General features: G+C 43.6%; 1 protein-coding gene across 2 annotated transcripts in view; it reads left to right on the forward strand.

Moving 5' to 3' along the window:
- LAMB2 (laminin subunit beta 2) overlaps positions 1 to 18,716 on the forward strand; it is a 76,208-nt gene that overhangs the window by 36,373 nt on the left and 21,119 nt on the right. For both annotated transcript variants that reach the window (XM_089518289.1, XM_089518297.1), the window contains 13 exons: positions 687 to 822; positions 2,920 to 3,078; positions 4,467 to 4,594; positions 6,072 to 6,192; positions 6,320 to 6,512; positions 7,043 to 7,186; positions 9,300 to 9,531; positions 10,811 to 10,974; positions 11,549 to 11,773; positions 11,923 to 12,140; positions 12,523 to 12,619; positions 13,313 to 13,685; positions 15,859 to 16,043. In XM_089518289.1, coding sequence (XP_089374415.1) covers positions 687 to 822; positions 2,920 to 3,078; positions 4,467 to 4,594; positions 6,072 to 6,192; positions 6,320 to 6,512; positions 7,043 to 7,186; positions 9,300 to 9,531; positions 10,811 to 10,974; positions 11,549 to 11,773; positions 11,923 to 12,140; positions 12,523 to 12,619; positions 13,313 to 13,685; positions 15,859 to 16,043 — 2,375 coding nt within the window. The remainder of the gene's footprint in view (positions 1 to 686; positions 823 to 2,919; positions 3,079 to 4,466; positions 4,595 to 6,071; positions 6,193 to 6,319; positions 6,513 to 7,042; positions 7,187 to 9,299; positions 9,532 to 10,810; positions 10,975 to 11,548; positions 11,774 to 11,922; positions 12,141 to 12,522; positions 12,620 to 13,312; positions 13,686 to 15,858; positions 16,044 to 18,716) is intronic.

The following is an 18,716-nucleotide window of genomic DNA, read 5'->3' on the forward strand; positions in this document are numbered from 1 at the left end:
CTGAATGCCAGATGTTATATTTCAGAGGAAGGGATTGGCAAACTACGTCTGAATACAAGCATGCCCTTCCCATCCACTGGGGTTCAGTTCTGGCTCCACATTCAAATGAGAAGGAATGGGCATGTTCAAACCCCAGTATAGTCAATGGGAGGCAACGTGCATGTGGGTATGTTGGCATGGCCATGTGCATGCACTACCATTGATAATAATGGAGTAGGACAATCCATGGATGGTCAGATCTGTGGATGGTTAGCCTGCTGATATGGTGGGCCTACTGTATTCCTTGCCTAAGAAAACATTGAAATGCATGGGGTCAACATAGGTCGACAGGTGACTTGAAGGCACATACATACACATTTGTTGTGACAAAAGAGCAGATTCTCTGGCAAGAAGAAATAAGTTGAGGAGGAAATAAAGGGAACCCTCAACACCTCTTCCTCTTTTTTAACTCATTCATTTATTAAGAATCTGTCTAATGTTTCTTCTGTGGAAGTCAGTGCAACATATCTAGAGTTCCCAGGTGATTTCCCATCTAGATACTGACCAGATCTGAACCTACTTAACACCAGCAGTATCCTGCACATTCAGGGTAGAATGCTTTTTGTTGATAGCAGAGGTGATGGGTAAGTCAAACTTCATGTCATAGAACTATCTGCCTTCCTTATGCTTCTTCTTCTGTGCCACAGGTGTGCCACTGAAACAGGACAGTGCCGATGTCACAGCCACATGGTAGGCAGGCAGTGCAGCCAAGTACAGACTGGCTATTACCACATCATGCTGGATCACTACACATATGAAGCTGAAGAGGCTGAACTCCGTCAGGTGAGGCAGGAAGCGTAGAGGATAGTGGTTGGTATGGGGAACTGCAGTGCCAACATCTAGTAGAAGGCTATGAGTCTCAGGATAGCTACCAGGCAGAGCCAGTGGACCCAAGGGAAGCAATTTCCCAGTGGGAAGTGATCATCGTCATCCAAAACCCAACGAGGACTAGTGGGAAAAGGAGAGCAGGAATCAAAGTCCATTTAAAAAGGACTGCTTAGCTAGTATTAGTCAACTGCTGTGTGTATATTCAAATATTTATTTATTTGATTTATGCCCTGCTTTTCTCATGAATGGGAATCAAAGTAGCTTACAATAAAAAATTGAAAAAGAATATCTAAAACAATATGATGTACAAAAGTTTTAAAAGCATTACAAAGTTCTCTGAACAAATCCAACCAAGAAAACCTCATGATAGGGTTGCCATAAATTGGAAATGACTTGAAGGCACACAACAACATCAAGAAGTTGCATAGGTCAAAACTAACACTTAGAATTGTGCCCAGAAATGGACCAGCAGCCAGTGAAGTGGCTTCAGCGAGGGAGTTATATGCTTCCTATATAAGAATGAAATAAGGTCCAAAGTATGTGGGCATTTCTTTTATTTCTTTTCACATAATTAAGGATAATAAGCCTTCCTCATTTAAAAAGGGATAAAACCACACCTAAAGTACAGTAGTAAAAACTGGTTTTCATTTTTATTTAAAATCCCCATGCTATTTGTAGTAGTAAAAACCACTTTTCGTTTTAAGTACTCCCGAAGCAATTCACAATACACAATGGACCAAGATGCTGTAGTGCTTTGAGCGTTGGACTATGACTCTGGAGACCAGGGTTCAAATCCTTACTCAGTTATGAAAACCCCACTGGGTGACCTTGGCAAGTCACACTGTCAGCATTAGAGAGAGGCAAAGGCAATCCCTCTCTGAACAGATCTTGCTAAGAAAACCTTGTGATAGGGTCGCCCTAGGGTCGTCATAAATCAGAAATGACTGTTACAGACAGCCAAAATAAAGCTGCTTCGAGTCACTTTGGAGGTACGGTATTTCAATGATACATGCGTCCTAAGAGTCCAAAGGCCGCACCAAAGCCACACTCCAGTCCTAAGGACTGGAGCGCAGCTTTGGTGAAGCTTCCAGACTCTTAGGACTCATGCATCATTGAAATACCATATCTCCAAAGTGACTCGAAGCAGCTTTATTTTGGCTGTCTGTAACAGGCCTGTGAAACAAATTAATAAAATGATTAAACAATGATAACTCAATAACATGTTTCATTAACAGCAGGAGCAGCTCAAGGTTTTAACCAGGGAAACACTTGAGCAAGCAAAACCATTTTATTTAGTGTTGGAAATACCCTACACTGGAAAGGTGAGGCCCTTTTACAGTACTTAATTATAGCACTTTGACACCACATTGAAGAAGGGAGTCCTGTGCTTTTGTGACCAAATAACCCTTACTAAACCACTAAACAGGTGAGACCTATTCAGTACCTTGGCAGACAGTACAAAGCTATGTAAACAGCTGCCTTGGAAAACTTTGAGGAGCCTCATAACAGTAAAAATAACAATGGAAGATTTAAACGCTTTCTTTTTGTGCCCTCTTCCCAAATGCAAGTAGCATATTTGGAGAGGTGATTTTATCAGAACTGCAGCAGGATAAGAATGAGTTCAAACTTCTATCTTCCCATCCCCACACTATTCAAAATAGCGAGGGCTTCACCAAAGAATTCAGGTTAATTAAGTGCCACGCAGCTGTTAAAGATGAGAAACCTGTCAAGGGAAAAGAAAGCGGCAACCCTAATTTCATCATCACATACATGGCTGAATGCAGACCTGAAATTGCTGAGCGCTCAGCTGGAATGGATGAAATCAGTCAGTTCCCTTTCCCCAGATTTTTCTAAGCTCAAGGTCTTTCCATTCTGTTTAGGAATAACTACACATTTTTGGCAATTTCATATTTTAAAAAAGAATAATCCAAATTAAATTCATTCCTAGACATAAGTTACTGAACTATTGGTTAATCCATTACAAAACTTGCTGAGTGTATTTTATGTTTTCCTGAGGGAAAGACAACGTCATACTGATGTTTCTTTTTGCAGGGAGCTGAAGTTCTGGAGCGAGTGCACCTCACAGGCCGCCCAGCTACTTGGACAGGATTGGGGTTCGCAAGGGTGTTAGAGGGCAGCATAGTTGAGTTTCGAATTGACAACCTACCCTTCACCATGGAGTATGACATATTGCTGCGCTATGAACCTCAGGTGAATTACAGAATTTGACCTACCCTCTTAGTATCTCCCCAGTTTCTGCCTCAATTGAAGCTGAAATAAATAAATTGAGATCAGCCATAAGGTTCCAGTATGGTTCCAGGTGCTAAACATCTAAATGAAGGCTTCTGTTTTTTATGTGAATTACAGAATAATTTCTCTTTATGTGACAAAGGAGAGATGTTTAGGGCTTAATTCTTATCACTGTCAAGGCAAGGCAAGGGTCATATGAAAAAAGAAGTTCATTTACAGCCACGGTTCTCAACCTTGGCCCCTTTGGGGATTGAACAGCCCTTTCACAGGGGTCACCTAAAACCATCGGAAAACACATATTTCTGATGTTCTTAGGAACCGAGACACCACTCGGGGGGCACCACAACATGAGGAACTGTATTAAAGGGTCGCGGCATTAGGAAGGTTGAGAACCACTGATTTATAGTGTGACATCTTTTGTTCCTGCCTAGTTCTTTGTAGCTAATACTAAAGTCTTAGTAACTTCTGTAAGTCACTATGTAGTCCTTGACAATGTAGGTTGATTCTGCAAGAAACAATGAGGAAGGGAAAAACACTTTTTGAAGCAAACGACCATGTTGGTCACTTGCAGCAGAAACAACAGAGTCTGTTTCATTTAAGATTTTTTGTGACCAGCAGCCCACTGCTGTCCATGAAAGCTATGCCAAATAAAATGTATTAGTCTTCAAAGTGCCACAAAACATTTTTGAATGTTTGAAATTGTGAGTTTCAGTTCCAACCAATGTTGGTTTTGCACTTAAGGAAAACGCAATCCCTTGGCTGACCCTGCCATACAGAATGTCTTGTACATTCTTCCATACTTTGTCTATCACTGTGCTTTATTACTTCATGACTGAAATATGGAGTGTGTGCAGCCCCCAGTGTGTGGGAATGCACAGGCTTTTTGTCCATATTTTGACTTGAGAAACATTTTGGTTAAAAGTTGCCTCTGGGTGCATCTACTCTGTAGAAATAATGCACTTTGATGCCACTTTAAGTGCTGTAGCTCCATTCTATGAAATCTTAGGATTAGTAGTTTTACAAGATCTTTAGCCTTCTCTGCCAGAGTGCTTGTGTCTCATAAAACTACAAATCCCAGGATTCTGTAGGATGTAGCCATAGTAGTTAAAGTGGTGTTAAACTGTGTTATTTCTACAGTACAGGTGTATCCTCTGTCTCTGAAATGGTGTCATTTATCCCTTGACATGACAGGCAAAAGCCATCTCTGATGTACTTGGGAGATTTTGATCTTAAAAGCTGTTTGTGAGGCGGTACTCTCTTACCCTTGGCTAGAGTCTATAGGTGCTTCCTTTCCACAGCTGACCTCAAGTTGCCCATCAGCAAAATAGTAAATTAATCTCTCCCCTCAGCTGCCAGGAAAATGGGAAGAAGTTAAGGTGTCTGTGATAAGGCCTGGACCTATCCCCACCAGCAGCCCATGTGGAAATACCATCCCTGCTGACGACTTGATGTCTACATCTTTTCCAGCCACATCCCGGTGAGTGCCGAGAAATCATGAATCAATGCATTTTGACATTGCAGGAGAGAAAAAGTAGCATGCTCTATGGAAAAGGAAAGTTGTAAAGAGCTATGGATACTGAGAAATATTCATACACTATCAGGACTAGTCAGGGCTACACTTCGAAGTCAATTTACAGCTAACCCGGACCTGTTTTTGCATTAAATAACAAATTCATCACAACATGTAGTCTTTTTTCTTCCAGTCAACACACACACATTACATGAAAGACAGTGAAGAATTGTACTATGACAAATTATGCAGATCAAATATTTTTGCATTATTTTTCCTTGGGAGAATTTATTGTGCTTCTGAGACTGAAGATTTTAAAGCCAAACTTCCTTTATATCCTAAAAAGGATTATTTGACTAGTTTGACAGAATCCATAGGAGAGAAGAATGGGGCTGGAGGTAGGGGAAAAAAGCATAGCCATTGGGGTAAAGTGGTCAGCAAATAGCCATGGGGGATACTCAAATCCCAGTCAGTATTTCTTGGAAGCCATGCTTGGCTGTATTCATCTTTCTGACACCCTCCAGAGACACTGTATTTCTAAACATCTTTTTAACTATGATGAGGACTATATCATATGATGAGAACTACTTTAAGCTATGATGGCGACTACTTTAAAAAGAACAAATCATGCTATTGCCATACTTTGTACAATAAATCAGTGAACAGGTAAAATTTATGGGCTAATCTGCACTGCAGAAATAATTCAGTTTGATACAACTTTAACTTCCATGGCTTCATCCTGTGGAATCTTGGGATTTGTAGTTTGCTGTGTCAGAGCTCTCTGATAGAGGAGGTTAAATTACTTATAAAACTACAAATTCCATAGCATTGAGCCATGGCAATTGAAGCGGTGTCAGACTGCGTTATTTCTGCAGTGCAGATTAGACCACAGTCTTGCAAATGAACAAGGTGAGAGATTCTTCTTTCCTCTCTCTTGTGAACTGCATAAATTGAGGCTAAAATTTGCTCTCTTTTTCTGTTAGTGGCAGGAAGGAGATGAGGTGATCACTGAGTAGTGCCAGCGCTTGAGCGTGTACTTTCCCTCCCTTTCTCTCTCTCTCTCAATTTATTGTGACTCCACAAATTTCATAGGGTTTTCTTAGTTAAGGAATACTCAGAGATGGGATGCCATTGCTTTCCTCTGAAATATAGCCTGCCGTATCTGGTGTACCTTGGCAGATCCCCATCCAAGTCTTAACCAATCCTGACCCTACTTAGCTTCCAAAGTCATATGGGACATGGTGCTTTCAGGGAATTTAAGCAGTTGAATCTGGTTGGAAGGGTGAGAAATGGGGCACATGCTGTTTCCTGGCCCTTTGGAGCTGTATAAGCCTGCTTTGCAACTTTGGCATTCAGGAAAATGTTGCAGAATGATTATCTGGCTGTAAAAAATGTTTGTTTATTCACTCTCTTTTTAATAAGACCTGGCCCTTCTGTTCTCTAGGTATGTGGTGCTGTCACAGCCAGTCTGTCTGGAGCAAGGGGTCAGCTATACCATCCAAGTGGAGTTCACCCGCTATGGAGGGCATGGACATTTACAAGGTGCTGCTATACTGCTGGATTCTGTAAGTACCAAATGGAGAAGCCCTGGCACCTTTTACAGGGAGAACCAAAACCTACTGAAGGAACCTGCCAGGAATACAATAACCTTGTATTTTCTCTCTCCCCACACTCACTTCTTTTCCTTTTAAGTTGGTACTGATGCCACGTTACTCCTCCCTGGAGATGTTCATTGCTGGGGATGCTGCCTCCATTGCCCGCAAGGAGACCTTTGAACGCTACCGCTGTGCCCAACAGGCTCGGCCTGTGATTAAGGCACCTGCCCCAGAGCCTTGTACCCGCTTGCTCACCAGCATGTCAGCCATCATCCACCAAGGGGCATTGCGTAAGTGTTAAACTGCTCAAACATAGGAGAATCCCCTGCACTCTACCCATACGAGTCTCACATTGCTAGGCAGATGTTCTATTTACTGCAGTGAGCACTGGGAAGAGTCCAAGAGCTGTACTGAACTGAGGTTGAATGGGAGAGGAAGCCCTTGAAGACTCATGCCAAATGAAAACAGCTGGTCCTGTGTATCCATCCTGAAGGAAAACCACATTCAGAGTTGTCCTTGCTCAATAAATACATTCTTGAGTGGGGAAGATGGGGCCATATCTGTTTTTCTCTCATGGGCCGTTGGTCTATTCCAATGGTTGTAAAACTTACTTCTTTGGATTACTATTCTCAGAATTCCTCAGCCAGCATTGCCCTTGGACATGCTAGCTGAAGGATTCTGGGAGCTGTGGTTAAAAAATGTACTCTTTCCAAGTTCTGATCTGTTTATCGGTGTGAGAAGAAAGCCTACATGCTCATAGCAAAAGGAGAACTACTTCCTGTTTGTCTTTCTTTGACTGATATACTTTCTTTGCTCCCAGCATGCATGTGCAGCCCGCAGGGCTCACTGAGTTCTGAGTGTCATCCAAATGGTGGCCAGTGCCAGTGCAAGCTGCATGTCATGGGTCGTCGCTGTGAACGATGCTCCCCTGGCACCTTTGGATTCGGGCCTAGTGGTTGCAGAGGTGAGTGAAAGTCGGGTTCCTTCTTATTAACCCTCCTCATTTCATTTCAAAGCATAGGCCAGTCTTGTCTGAACTAGTCCATTTCAATCACTGGGTTCATTTGCACATCTCAATTAACCAAGGTTTGTGCTAACCAGGGATTTCTGTTAACTATGGATTTGTTGCTTAAGTCATGAATTGCATCTTCCTCATTTCTGGTTTGTTTCTTTCCCACACTTTTTGTTAACTCTTATTTCAGGACAGGCAGTTGAAGAAACAAGCCAGGAGCAAGTGATAATTTTATGTCAGGACATAGTGACAAGCCATAATTTAAACTAGCTAGAATACATAAACTAACAAGAAACCAGTGGTCTTTGGATCTGGCTACAAACATAACAAAACATGTGAATGTGGGTTCTTAACAGTTTAGAGACAGAAGTAAATAAATCAATTTGATGCAAAATAGACACATTTACCTAGTAGGGTTTATATAACCAAGCAAGAACAGAAGCCAGATTTTCCCAGCACAGACTGATCCATATCTAGACACAGGTGAATGAAACTGTATATGCAGGGGGTAGGTTTGGGGCATTCAGATATTCAGAAGGCATTGTTGAGAGGTGGACCAGCTCTACAATTAGGCAGAGTTTGGCTGCCTCAGGTGGTAGAACCTGGGGGTGAGAAATGGGACAGAAGAGGCTGCCTTACATTGAGTGAAACCAGTGGTCCATCCAGCCCAGCATTGTGAACTCTGACATCAGTGCCTTGCCAGGGTTTCAGACAAGAAAGATCCTCCCCTTCCAGCCTTATGTGGAGATTCTTAGTATTCTCTGGTGGTCTCCATCCAGTTACTGACCTGGTCTGACTGGGTTTAATTTCTGAAATCAAGCATCAAGGAATGTTAGAGAACAGAACTCTATGTGCTATTTAGTTTGCTCCCTTTACCTCCCTAAACTACTTTTCTTCCCTGAGGACATTGTACTGTCACCAGTGTTGAAACAAGATTCATAAGATTCAACTGCCAATCTAGGCCCCATTCCCACTTACATTTAAACCAGTTTGCGATTTGCCTTTGCTCCGTGTCAGTGAATTGATTCCAAAAGGTCCATCGTTTCCACTATGAAGGCGGATCTTTTCATTATCCCCTTGTAATCAATTCTTTTTTGGCACAATTGTCATCCCCACTAGTTTGTGCCACTTCGAAATGCATGTAAATCCTCTGTGCGTCATCAGTGACATAAACAGCTGCCCGGCTTGGGAACTATATATTTTTTAAAAAAATGATAGAAGATTCAATTCATTGGTTTTGCAACTACTAGCCTCACTGAGCTGCTGTTGGCCCAATTGCTCGGCTTGCCACCCAAGTAATAGCAAATAGTTGCAAAATCAATAAGTTGAATCTTATGTCAGTTTTTTTTTAAAAATATCATGCGCCCATAGGTCACACCACAAGCACAAAGACAGTGCTGAGAGATGTGGGGGAGGGGGAATGGTGGATCCACCAAAGACTGAGGAGGGATGGTAAACACCCCTCTGCCATTAGTCCCTCCCCTCCAGAATGATGAGATTCAGATCTGTCATTCCCATTTGTTGAACACACTTTGGAATCGATTTTTTGCAAAAGAACTGCCAAAGAACTAGTGTCAGGAAAGAGCGGGTTTTTTTGCTTTTGCCTCACTTCATCACGATTGAAACTGATCACAGTAGGATCAGAAGCTATTTCAAATGGGAACAATGGTCATATAACCTGATCACCAATTCACTTTAAATCATAGTGGCAACGCAGCCCCAGTCAGCCTGAGTTTGTGGAACAGAGGGACGGGAGGGCCAGACCTACCATCAGCTTGGATAAGATGACTATATGAGGTAGCAGATTTTGGGTGTTACAAAAGGGCAGCAGACTGTTGTTTATTTACATTACTATTGTATTTTTGCTGCCAGGGATGGGGAAAGGTGCTTTTAGGACTTTCTACCCCATTTACCTCCAAATAACTCAGCAACACCATTTGTTTTTGTGCTGCAGACAGAAAAATGTTTTGAGTTGGATTTGGAGGGGAGCGCCCCATCACCTAGCACTATAACAACAGAATGTCTTGAGAAAACCCTAATATGCATATATTGTTTTACTTCTCAGCATGCCAGTGCAGCACTGAAGGGTCCTTGAGTGGTTTCTGTGACAACTTCAGTGGACAGTGCACATGCCGACCTGGTGCCTTTGGTCTCCGCTGTGACCACTGCCAGCCTGGTCACTGGGGTTTTCCAAACTGCCGCCCATGCCAATGCAATGGACGCTCTGAGGAATGTGAGCCACGGACAGGTAGCTGTTTGCATTGCCGGGGCCACACAGAAGGAGAGCGATGCCAGAGGTAAGATCACTATTTTATTCTGAAGCATAGCTTAGAAAAGTTATTCTGAGGACTTGTGGTTCCTAGAATTCCCCAGCCAGTAAATAAATGGTGCATATTGAGACAGGCAATCCTTCTGGTACCCTAAAAGGGATAGCAAGATCTGTTAGGTATTCTTTCTTTAGTTTTGCCATATTGTACTGGCTAATGTGACAGTAGATATACACTCTGTGTCCATTCTGTGCCCCCTTCCTTCTGCACCAGAACTTCTGTTTCAAGAAAATCCAGATTCTGGGTTGTAAATAAAATACAGTTGGCAGTCCACATTTGCGGCTTTGACTTTTGCAAATATGATTATTTGTGGATTTGATCAATATGTTCTCTCTGGGAACCTCTAGGTCCTCCATCGTGGCTCTGCCAGAAGTTGACCATAAAAGCACACTGGAGGACCTAGAGATTTCTAAAGAAAACACTTCTCTGGCCATTTATAGGTCCTCTAGTGCTCATTTTCTGCCCATAGTCTCCTTTGGAGGTCTTTAAACAGAGGCTGGATGGCCATCTGTCAGGGGTGCTTTGATTGTGAGTTCTTGCAGAGCAGAGGCTTGGCCCTTTGGGTCTCTCACAACTCTATGATTCTATGATACAGGGCTGGCAATTCATTCCTTAAATGGGTTGCCGGGCCCCTTTCCACCTCTGAATGAAAAAAGTGCATTTCTCAGTACCAGAAAGGAACTTATGGACACTTCTACTGTTGGTTTAGGCTTTTTTTCCCTTCTTTCATTTTTTGACATTTTGCATGGTTTATTTAGCTCCCCAGAAGTCCTGGACCACCTGCACTTACTGACCCCTAGTAAATTTGCATGATTTAATGTAATTGTTTTCAGGAGGTTGTTTTGGTGGGGAGTAAGGAATACAATAAGAAACTGAAGCAGCTGACAGTCAGGGCCTATGTGGCCAACGAGGTCTGGGAGCATCAAGAGGCATGGAAGAGGAAGAAAAAGTCCTATAGCACTGCATATGCCAATATGCCAGTCATTGGAATACCAGACTTCCAAATTTTCTTCATTAGATTCCAACCCTTTTTCACATCCATGAGGTCTAAAAACATGCTTTGAAAATCAAGCAAACTAGAATGTTATGTCATAACTAACCTGTGCCAGATCATCTGTGTTGCTGCTTGTAATAGAGCACCAACCCAGATATGGAAAATAAATAAACTCATAGCTCCCTTTATATCTAACAATGATGTATGGCAATGTGTTTATAAAGATAACTTACTCTTTGCCCCCAAACTCTATAGTTGTGTCTCTGGATATTATGGGAACCCATTGCTGGCTTCAGGTGGTCACTGTCGCCCCTGCCCTTGCCCTGAGGCACCTGGCTCTGGACGCCATTTTGCTGCCACTTGCCATCAAGACAGCCGCTCTGGAACTGTGGTATGCAGCTGCCTCGCAGGCTATACAGGCAAGTGGTTCTTCTTCACCCACTTTGTAGGGTCCAGGGTGGAACTTGGGCTTCTAGGAAGGGTGTTGGGTTTTACAAAATGAAGTCTGCTTTGGAAAGGTGTCATGAGGTAGGAATCTACCTTAGCATCTCATGTCAAGGCAGGCTTTGCATGGGTCTCTGGCAGAACTTGGAAATGATATTTCGTTGGATAACAGCTTCCATGAACAGTTCCAGCAATGTCAGCTGGGGGATTCTGGGGGTTATAGTTTTTTTTAAAAAAGATCATTTCTAAGGTCTGATGCTGAAGACTGTCTGGAATAGTTGTGGTTTGGAACCAAATGGGTTACTTTTGAAAAAAATATTGAATAAAAAGACATAGTTACAGCACATGCTTATTATTCTCATACATATATTCATATAATCAGTATTCTAATATCTTATTTCTAATTACATTTTATAACATCTTTTTCTTCATATCAAACTTTTGGTTCATATCAAATGTCTGGTTCTACAGTGTGTGTGTGTGTTGAGGAGGCAAAGACTTAGGGGACACTGCTACTTATTCCAAATGGAACCTCCTTGTTTTACACAGGCCCACGCTGTGACGAGTGTGCACCTGGGTATTATGGCAACCCTTGGCAAGCTGGGGGGCGATGCCAGCCCTGTGCCTGTAATAACAACATAGATGTGGCCGACCCAGCTTCTTGTGATCGACGGACAGGCCAATGCCTCCGATGCGTCTACCACACTGAGGGGGATCAATGTCAATACTGCCAGGGGGGCTACTATGGGGATGCCACTCGGCGCACCTGCCGTCGTGAGTATCTGCTGTGAGGAAGAGCTTGTGCCTCTGGGGCACAATTTCTTTCCATTTCTTTAATATATAATATCTGTCTGACTCACTAGCACCTCCTTTTCTACTAAGCGGAAGTGGCTGAGTTTAGTCTTTCTGTTCTCTTGCTTTAGGTTGCTCATGTAATTTCCTGGGCACAGTACGCAGCGAGTGCCCATCACAAGACCAGTGTCAATGTGAGAAGTACAGTGGGCAGTGCCGGTGCCTGCCCAATGTCCAAGGGCAGAACTGTGACCACTGTGCTCCCAACTTCTGGAATATAGCCAGTGGGCAGGGCTGCCAACCATGTGACTGCCACCCCCAGTACTCACTGAGCCCCGCTTGCAATCAGGTGAGATTAAGCTCATCATCAGGCAATATCTTCCTTGCCTATGGCCACAGGAAGACTACTCTTGTCTTGCTAGTCCAATATGAATCCCCAGATGAATAACACCTGTGCTGAACCCAGGATCTTCTGAAAACCTCACCTGGATCAATGATTGGATCTATCACAAACATTATATTTGATACCCATAGACTTAAGTGCTGCTGCTGCTGTTACCACAATGACTACTGTTACTGCTTTTGTTGCTGCAGCTATGTCATCTTCTACCCAAGTCATATATCTTTGCCTTTATATTTTGACAATAACATTTTAAATCTCACTTTGCCATGGAGTAGGTGATATTGAAGGGAGAATTTCTGATGTGTTTCTAACTTGGCTTGTTTTATAGTTTACAGGGCAGTGCCAGTGTCGACCAGGTTTTGGAGGCCAAACCTGCTCAGAATGCCAGGAAAACCACTGGGGTGAACCAAACCAGCAATGCAGGGGTGAGTGTGGTTAGCAAATAGGTGGAACCAAAATCTTAGTGAGTTTAGAATTTCAGCTAGAGAGTTCTAGTTTCTCATGACATATCCCCACCCACCCATTCTGTGCCTTCCACAGGTTGTTGCAGGAAAGCCTTTGATTCCATTTTTTTATATCGTGAAGTATCTTTGTTTTTGTTTTACGGCAACACTGTGAATGAGAGACCTCTAAGAACTCTGTTATTAGTGGTCATACTCAGGTTGCCTACAGGATCATCTTCTCCCATATAATCTACCCTGTACACCCAGGTCCACAGGGGGACATTTACTTCAGTCAGCCAGGACTAGGCTAGCAGTTGTCACCCAGACGACATTTTCATCAACTGCCCCCAAATTGTGGAATGATCTGACAGCTGGATATGTTATCTGAGTTTAAAACAGCATTAAAGACTAGTCCAGCAGGCCTTTCCAAATGACTTTTATATTATCAGTTTTAAATTATGAACTGAGTGTTTATAATATGTGTTGGGGGTTTTTAACTTATGTTATATGTTTTGTAACTGGTGATATGTTGCTGTGTTTTAACCTGTTGTTGTTCCCCACCTCAATCCATAGGGAAAAGCAGGTAAAAAGTAGTAGTAGTAGTAGAAGAAGAATAGTAATAGTAGTAGTAGTAATGATGAGGATGATGATATACTAAATCTGTGTTGTGTGCAGCCTGCGACTGTGATCCTCGTGGGATCGAGAAGCCACAATGTCACCGTATCACCGGGCATTGCTCTTGCCGGCCAGGCGTGTCAGGTGTGCGGTGTGATCAGTGTTCCCGTGGCTTTGCTGGTGAATTCCCTGCCTGCCAGCCATGCCATGAGTGCTTTGGGGATTGGGATCGTATTGTTCAGGACTTGGCAAGCCGCACTCGCACCCTGGCCCAGCGTGCCCAACATCTCCAACAGACAGGCCTCACCGGTGCTTTTGAGGGTGCCTTCCGGCAACTGCAGGAGAAGCTGAGTGCTGCCCAGGCCATTGTCAATGCACGCAATGCCACTGCTGGTGCCATCACTCACCTCTTGCATGGCATGGATGAGCTGCGGTGAGTAGACAGTAATTTTAGCATTATGGAAACAGTCAATGGGGACAAATTAGGCTGGAGCCTAGGAGCAGAGCATAAGTAGATTAAGAAGTGATTTCTTGGACAGGGATTGCAGCTTGGTGGTAGAGCTCAGGTTTGGTGTACAAAGTTCATTCCCTGGCATGACCAGGTAGAAATATCAAATAGTAGAATTGAGGAAGAGAGCCAGCATGGCGTAGTGGTTTGAGTGTTGGACTATGACTCTAGAGACCAGGATTTGATTCTCCTCTTGGCCATGGCCTTGGGCAAGTCACACACTCTCAGCATCTGGGGAAGGCAGTGGCAAACATCCTCTGAACAAATCTTGCAAAAAAAAAAAAAAAACCCATGTTAGGTTCGCTTTAGGGTCGCCATAAGTCAGAAATGACTTGAAGGCACACAACATCAACAGTGATGAGGAAAAGGTCCCTCTGTGTGAGATTTAGAGAGCCACTTTCAACCAGATATAGCAAATAGTAGTTAGTCTACTTCTTAGCATAGAGTCCAATCTGACAAGCCCCTCCCCTCCAAAGGGCCTTCTCCTTCTAAACCCCCCCCCCCATGTGTGATAAGGGACCTTATCACACATGGGGGTGGTTGCAGCTCAGATCCGCAGTCACTCCTGTTCTAGCAATGCAAAGCGTGATGTTTTTCCACACCAGATCCAGAGTCACTCCTCTCTAGCAATATGGATTGAGGTTAAAACGTCATGTTTTTCCACACCTGGTTGCCTTTCTGTTGTCCTTCCGAAGTGAGGGGCAAGCGAAGTCAGTTCGATTCCAAGCAAGTCACGTGATGTGGACTCAAGCAAAGGGGAGTGAGTGCACATTGTATTACCACACCAGAGCATACTTTGAGGGGTCAACGATTTGAATCGGAACCCTTGCACATGCTCAGTGGGGCTCTGGACGCTGTCCTCCTTCCCTGCCCCCTCCTTAGCTGTCATCCTTCATCGGGGTCTAGGAGCAGTCAGGGGATGATGGGATATGTCGCTGGGGGTCCCTGGGGCCAGGATTGGGATGCAGGAGCAGTCAGGGGATGATGGGTTAGCTCGCTGGGGGTCCCTGGGGCCAGGATCGGGATGCAGGAGCAGTCAGGGGATGATGGGATAGGTCGCTGGGGGTCCCTGGGGCCAGGATTGGGATGCAGGAGCAGTCAGAGGATGATGGGATTGGTGGCAGGGTGAAGGAGTGGAGCAGATCGGGGTCTAGGAGGACACAGGGGATGATGGGATCGGCTGGTTGGCAGAGAGGAGGAGATGGCATGAAGGAGGAGGAGGGAGATGACGGAGCAGGATGCAGGGGCCAAGGGGGGTGGCATTGGAGTGCTTTTCCACACCAGACCAAATTGCAGTGCAATCGAAGCGAATTTTCTGGAGTCACTTTTTTCCTGTTTTTACCAAAATGAGGGGTGACTTCAGAAACACTGCTCAAGCAATTTGCAAGGGGCTCCCATAGAAATCAATGCCATTGGATAAAACAGTCAGTTTATGACATGAAACCGCATCATTGGAAGTGCAATCACTTTGGAAGTGAGCTGGAACTGAGCCACAACACCACCAAAAAACTCCGTGTGATATACTCCACGGTCCCAACATAGTAGATGGAGGATCTGGGGGATTGTAAGCCATTCCAAGTTCTGATCAATTTAAAGTAGGGGTGTAAACATTTTTTAATGGGATGGGGTAAAAAAAATTTCACCTGAAATTTGCTCAGGCCACCACAAAAATAAAGGCATTTTGGGTCAACTACTAACTGATGAAAACACCCCAAAACAGAAATTGCCAGATTTCTAGCCCAAATAAAAGTGATGTCACATCACTTCTGGGTTTCTCAGAATGCATTTCTGCATCCAATTGTATGTCTGTGTGCCCCTGGCTTCTGGTGTAGTTGCACACTCCAGATTTATGTGGGGATAGAATTCAGAGACCTAGCTGTGTTAGTCTGGATCATCAGTATGCAAAGGGATCTTATAGTACTTTTGAGACTGTGCAAAACAACTTCTTTCACACTGTTGGTCTCAAAGGCACTACAGATTCACTTTGCACTCCTGATTAAAGGTTATGTCCTGAGGAGGGGCAGCAGCAATAGATGAGCATCCCAGAGCTGGTGCATTTAATGCATTTAATTTCTTCTGACTTGTGCTCCCTTCTCAGGCAGGAGATAGCTGATGTAACAGAAACACTGACTCGCCTAGAAGGATTTCTGACAGCCACCCAGGACAAGAACTTCAATGCCAACCATGTTCTGGGCACATTGGAGCGTGGTGTTCGTGGCCTCAACCTCAGTCTGGCAGAGCTGGCGCGTCAGCTTGATGCCCTTATGAATGCCAATGTCTTGGGTAAGTCACCACTGCACACTTTCAGCCTGAGGCCATAGCAACAAAAAATACTTGAAGTCATTAATTTGCTTACCCTTTCATTTATATTTTCCACTTTTTTTAATGATGGAACTCAGGTTCAAAACACACTGCAGAAATAATCCAGTTCAAGACCACTTTAACTGCCCTGGCTCAGTGCTAGGGAATCTTGGGAGTTGTTATTTATTGTGGCATCAGAGCTCTCTGACAGAGAAGGCTAAATGTCTCATAAAACTATAATTCCCAGAATTCCCTAGCATGGAGACAGGGGTTAAAGCAGTCTCAAACTGGATTATTTCTGCAGTATTTTGGTCTTCAGATAGACATGTTTTTCTTCTCATTCTCCCTTATTTTATCTTCTCTTTCATAAGAAAAAATACTTTTCTAATGACAGTGAACCAAGCGAACTTCTTGGCTAAGTAGGGAATAGAACATTGGAGCCTTTTTTCACACTCCACAATTATGGCACAGTGATTCCACAATAACTGCCATGGCTGCATCCTATGGAATCCTGGGACCTGCAGCTTAAATGGAAGTACTTAGAATTCCAAGCCAGAGAACACTGGGACCTCCCCAAACTCAGGATTTCACAGGGTGTTCCAATGGCAGTGAAAGTGAAATCATACTACTGTAACTGTGTAGTATAAGCAGGCCCCATGTCTTATGCTGTCATGTCCTGTTCCAGGGGTGAGCAAAGTTTGGCCTCCTAGGTATTTTTGGACTCTAACTCCCATCATTCTTCAGTATTGAGGGATGGGGCTGATGTAAGGTATATTCTAACATTTAAGTTGACCATCCCCATCATGTGATATTTCATTAGGATTTCTTTCTGCCTTACCTTAATATCCCATACCCACTCAGTTTACTATAAAATTTGAGATTGGGATATGACTGGGAAGTGCACCAGTAGGCAGATGCTTACTCCCTAATTGTGGTAGTTACCTACTTCAGTGTTGTTCATAAGAGCATGTGCTGCGAGCAGGAAGAACCTGATTCAGATCTCAGCTGAGGTACGAACTCATTGGACTGTAGTGGTACGCACAATACTAAAACAATGGTCACCATGCCTGACTCAGCATTCCACATGACTGAATACAGTATATGTATCTGTCATAACAGATATTTATGTGATTAGGATAGAAGGCCAAGTCAGCCATCAGTTTTGCCTCTCACTCCAGGTGAATTGCAAAGTTTTTAAAAAAATACTCAGAAAAATTCTTGGCTGTGCAATGTGATGCAGCAGCCAAGAAAGCCAACACAATTCTTGGTTGTATCAACAGGGGTATAGTGTGCGGATCAAGGGAAGTGATAGTATCACTGTATTCTGCTTTGGTCCTTAACCACCCGGAATGCTGTGTCCAGTTCTGGACACCTCAGTTCAAGAAGGATGTTGAAAAGCTGGAATGTGTTCAGAGGAGGAGCGACTTAGGGAACTGGGAATGTTTAACCTGATGAAAAGAAGGTTAAGACGGGACATGACAGCCATGTTTAAATTTTTGGAGGAATGCCATATCAAAGAGGGAACAGGCTTGTTTTCCATGGTTCCAGAGACTAAGACAAGGAGCAGTGGATTCAAACTACAGGAAAAGAGATTCTACCTAAATTTCAGAAGGAACTCCCTGATGGTCAGAGCTGTTCAACAGTGGAACACAATGCCTTGGAGTGTGGTGAAGTCTCCTTTGGAGATTTTTAAAAAGAGGCTGAATGCCCATCTTTTGGGAGTGCTTTGATTGTGTATTCCTGCATGGCAGGAGGTTGGACTGGCCTTTGTGGTCTCTTCCAACTCTATGGACTTTTTCACATGGAGGAATGTATCACTGTCCCAAAAGAAGAAAAAAGTGGGGCCAATATGAAAATGCACGAAATTACGTAGCAGCTTATAACATACAATGACAAACACAGCATCCATCTGAAGGAGAAAGCAGTGCAAATGAATTCATCACATGGGTATGTACCCATCGGCTTCTTCCTTGTGAATTAGCATGTTTCCATGTACACAGGGAGGAGAGGATCACGTCTGGAAGATTTTACAGTTCTGGACCGAATGACACCCCCCTCCCGAGTTAGAGGTGGACAGAAATGAGGAGGAGGCATGCTTAGGCTCCTCATCTTTACCTTTCCCCTCCCCCCTTCGCTAATTTATCCGAAAACAGCTGCTTTCCTCTCCACAGCCAGGGAGTTCAGGAAGGATAATCGCAACAAAGGATCATCGGAATTGTAATTTGTCTTTATGGAGGGGAATCCCACAGTCAAACTGCAATAGCAATAGCAAGTACATTTCTATACCGCTTATCAGTGCAGTTAAGCACTCCCTAAGCAGTTTACAAAGTGTAAGCTAATTGCCCCCAACAAGCTGGGTTAGCGACCTCGGAAGGATGCAAGCCTGAGTCAAGCTTGAGCCCTTTCGCTGGGATTGAACTCACAACCTATGGTTTTGAGTGAGTGGCTGCAGTACAGGCATTTAACCACTGGAGTAGCATTTTATACTAATGCAAATGCAAATTGACTGTGAATTCGCAGTGGAAAAGGATTTACAAATTCGATAGTTTTCCTAATGCAGCTATTCCTGTGATGACTCACGATTGTGTTTGGATTGCCTTTCATTTGCGTTTGATGTTGTGTGATATTCTCTTGCAAAATAACGTGAAATACCAT

The sequence above is a fragment of the Sceloporus occidentalis genome, unplaced genomic scaffold (assembly GCF_023333645.1).
Source record: "Sceloporus occidentalis isolate IW3139 unplaced genomic scaffold, rSceOcc1.0.p SCAF_1, whole genome shotgun sequence".
Classification (NCBI taxonomy): domain Eukaryota; kingdom Metazoa; phylum Chordata; class Lepidosauria; order Squamata; family Phrynosomatidae; genus Sceloporus; species Sceloporus occidentalis.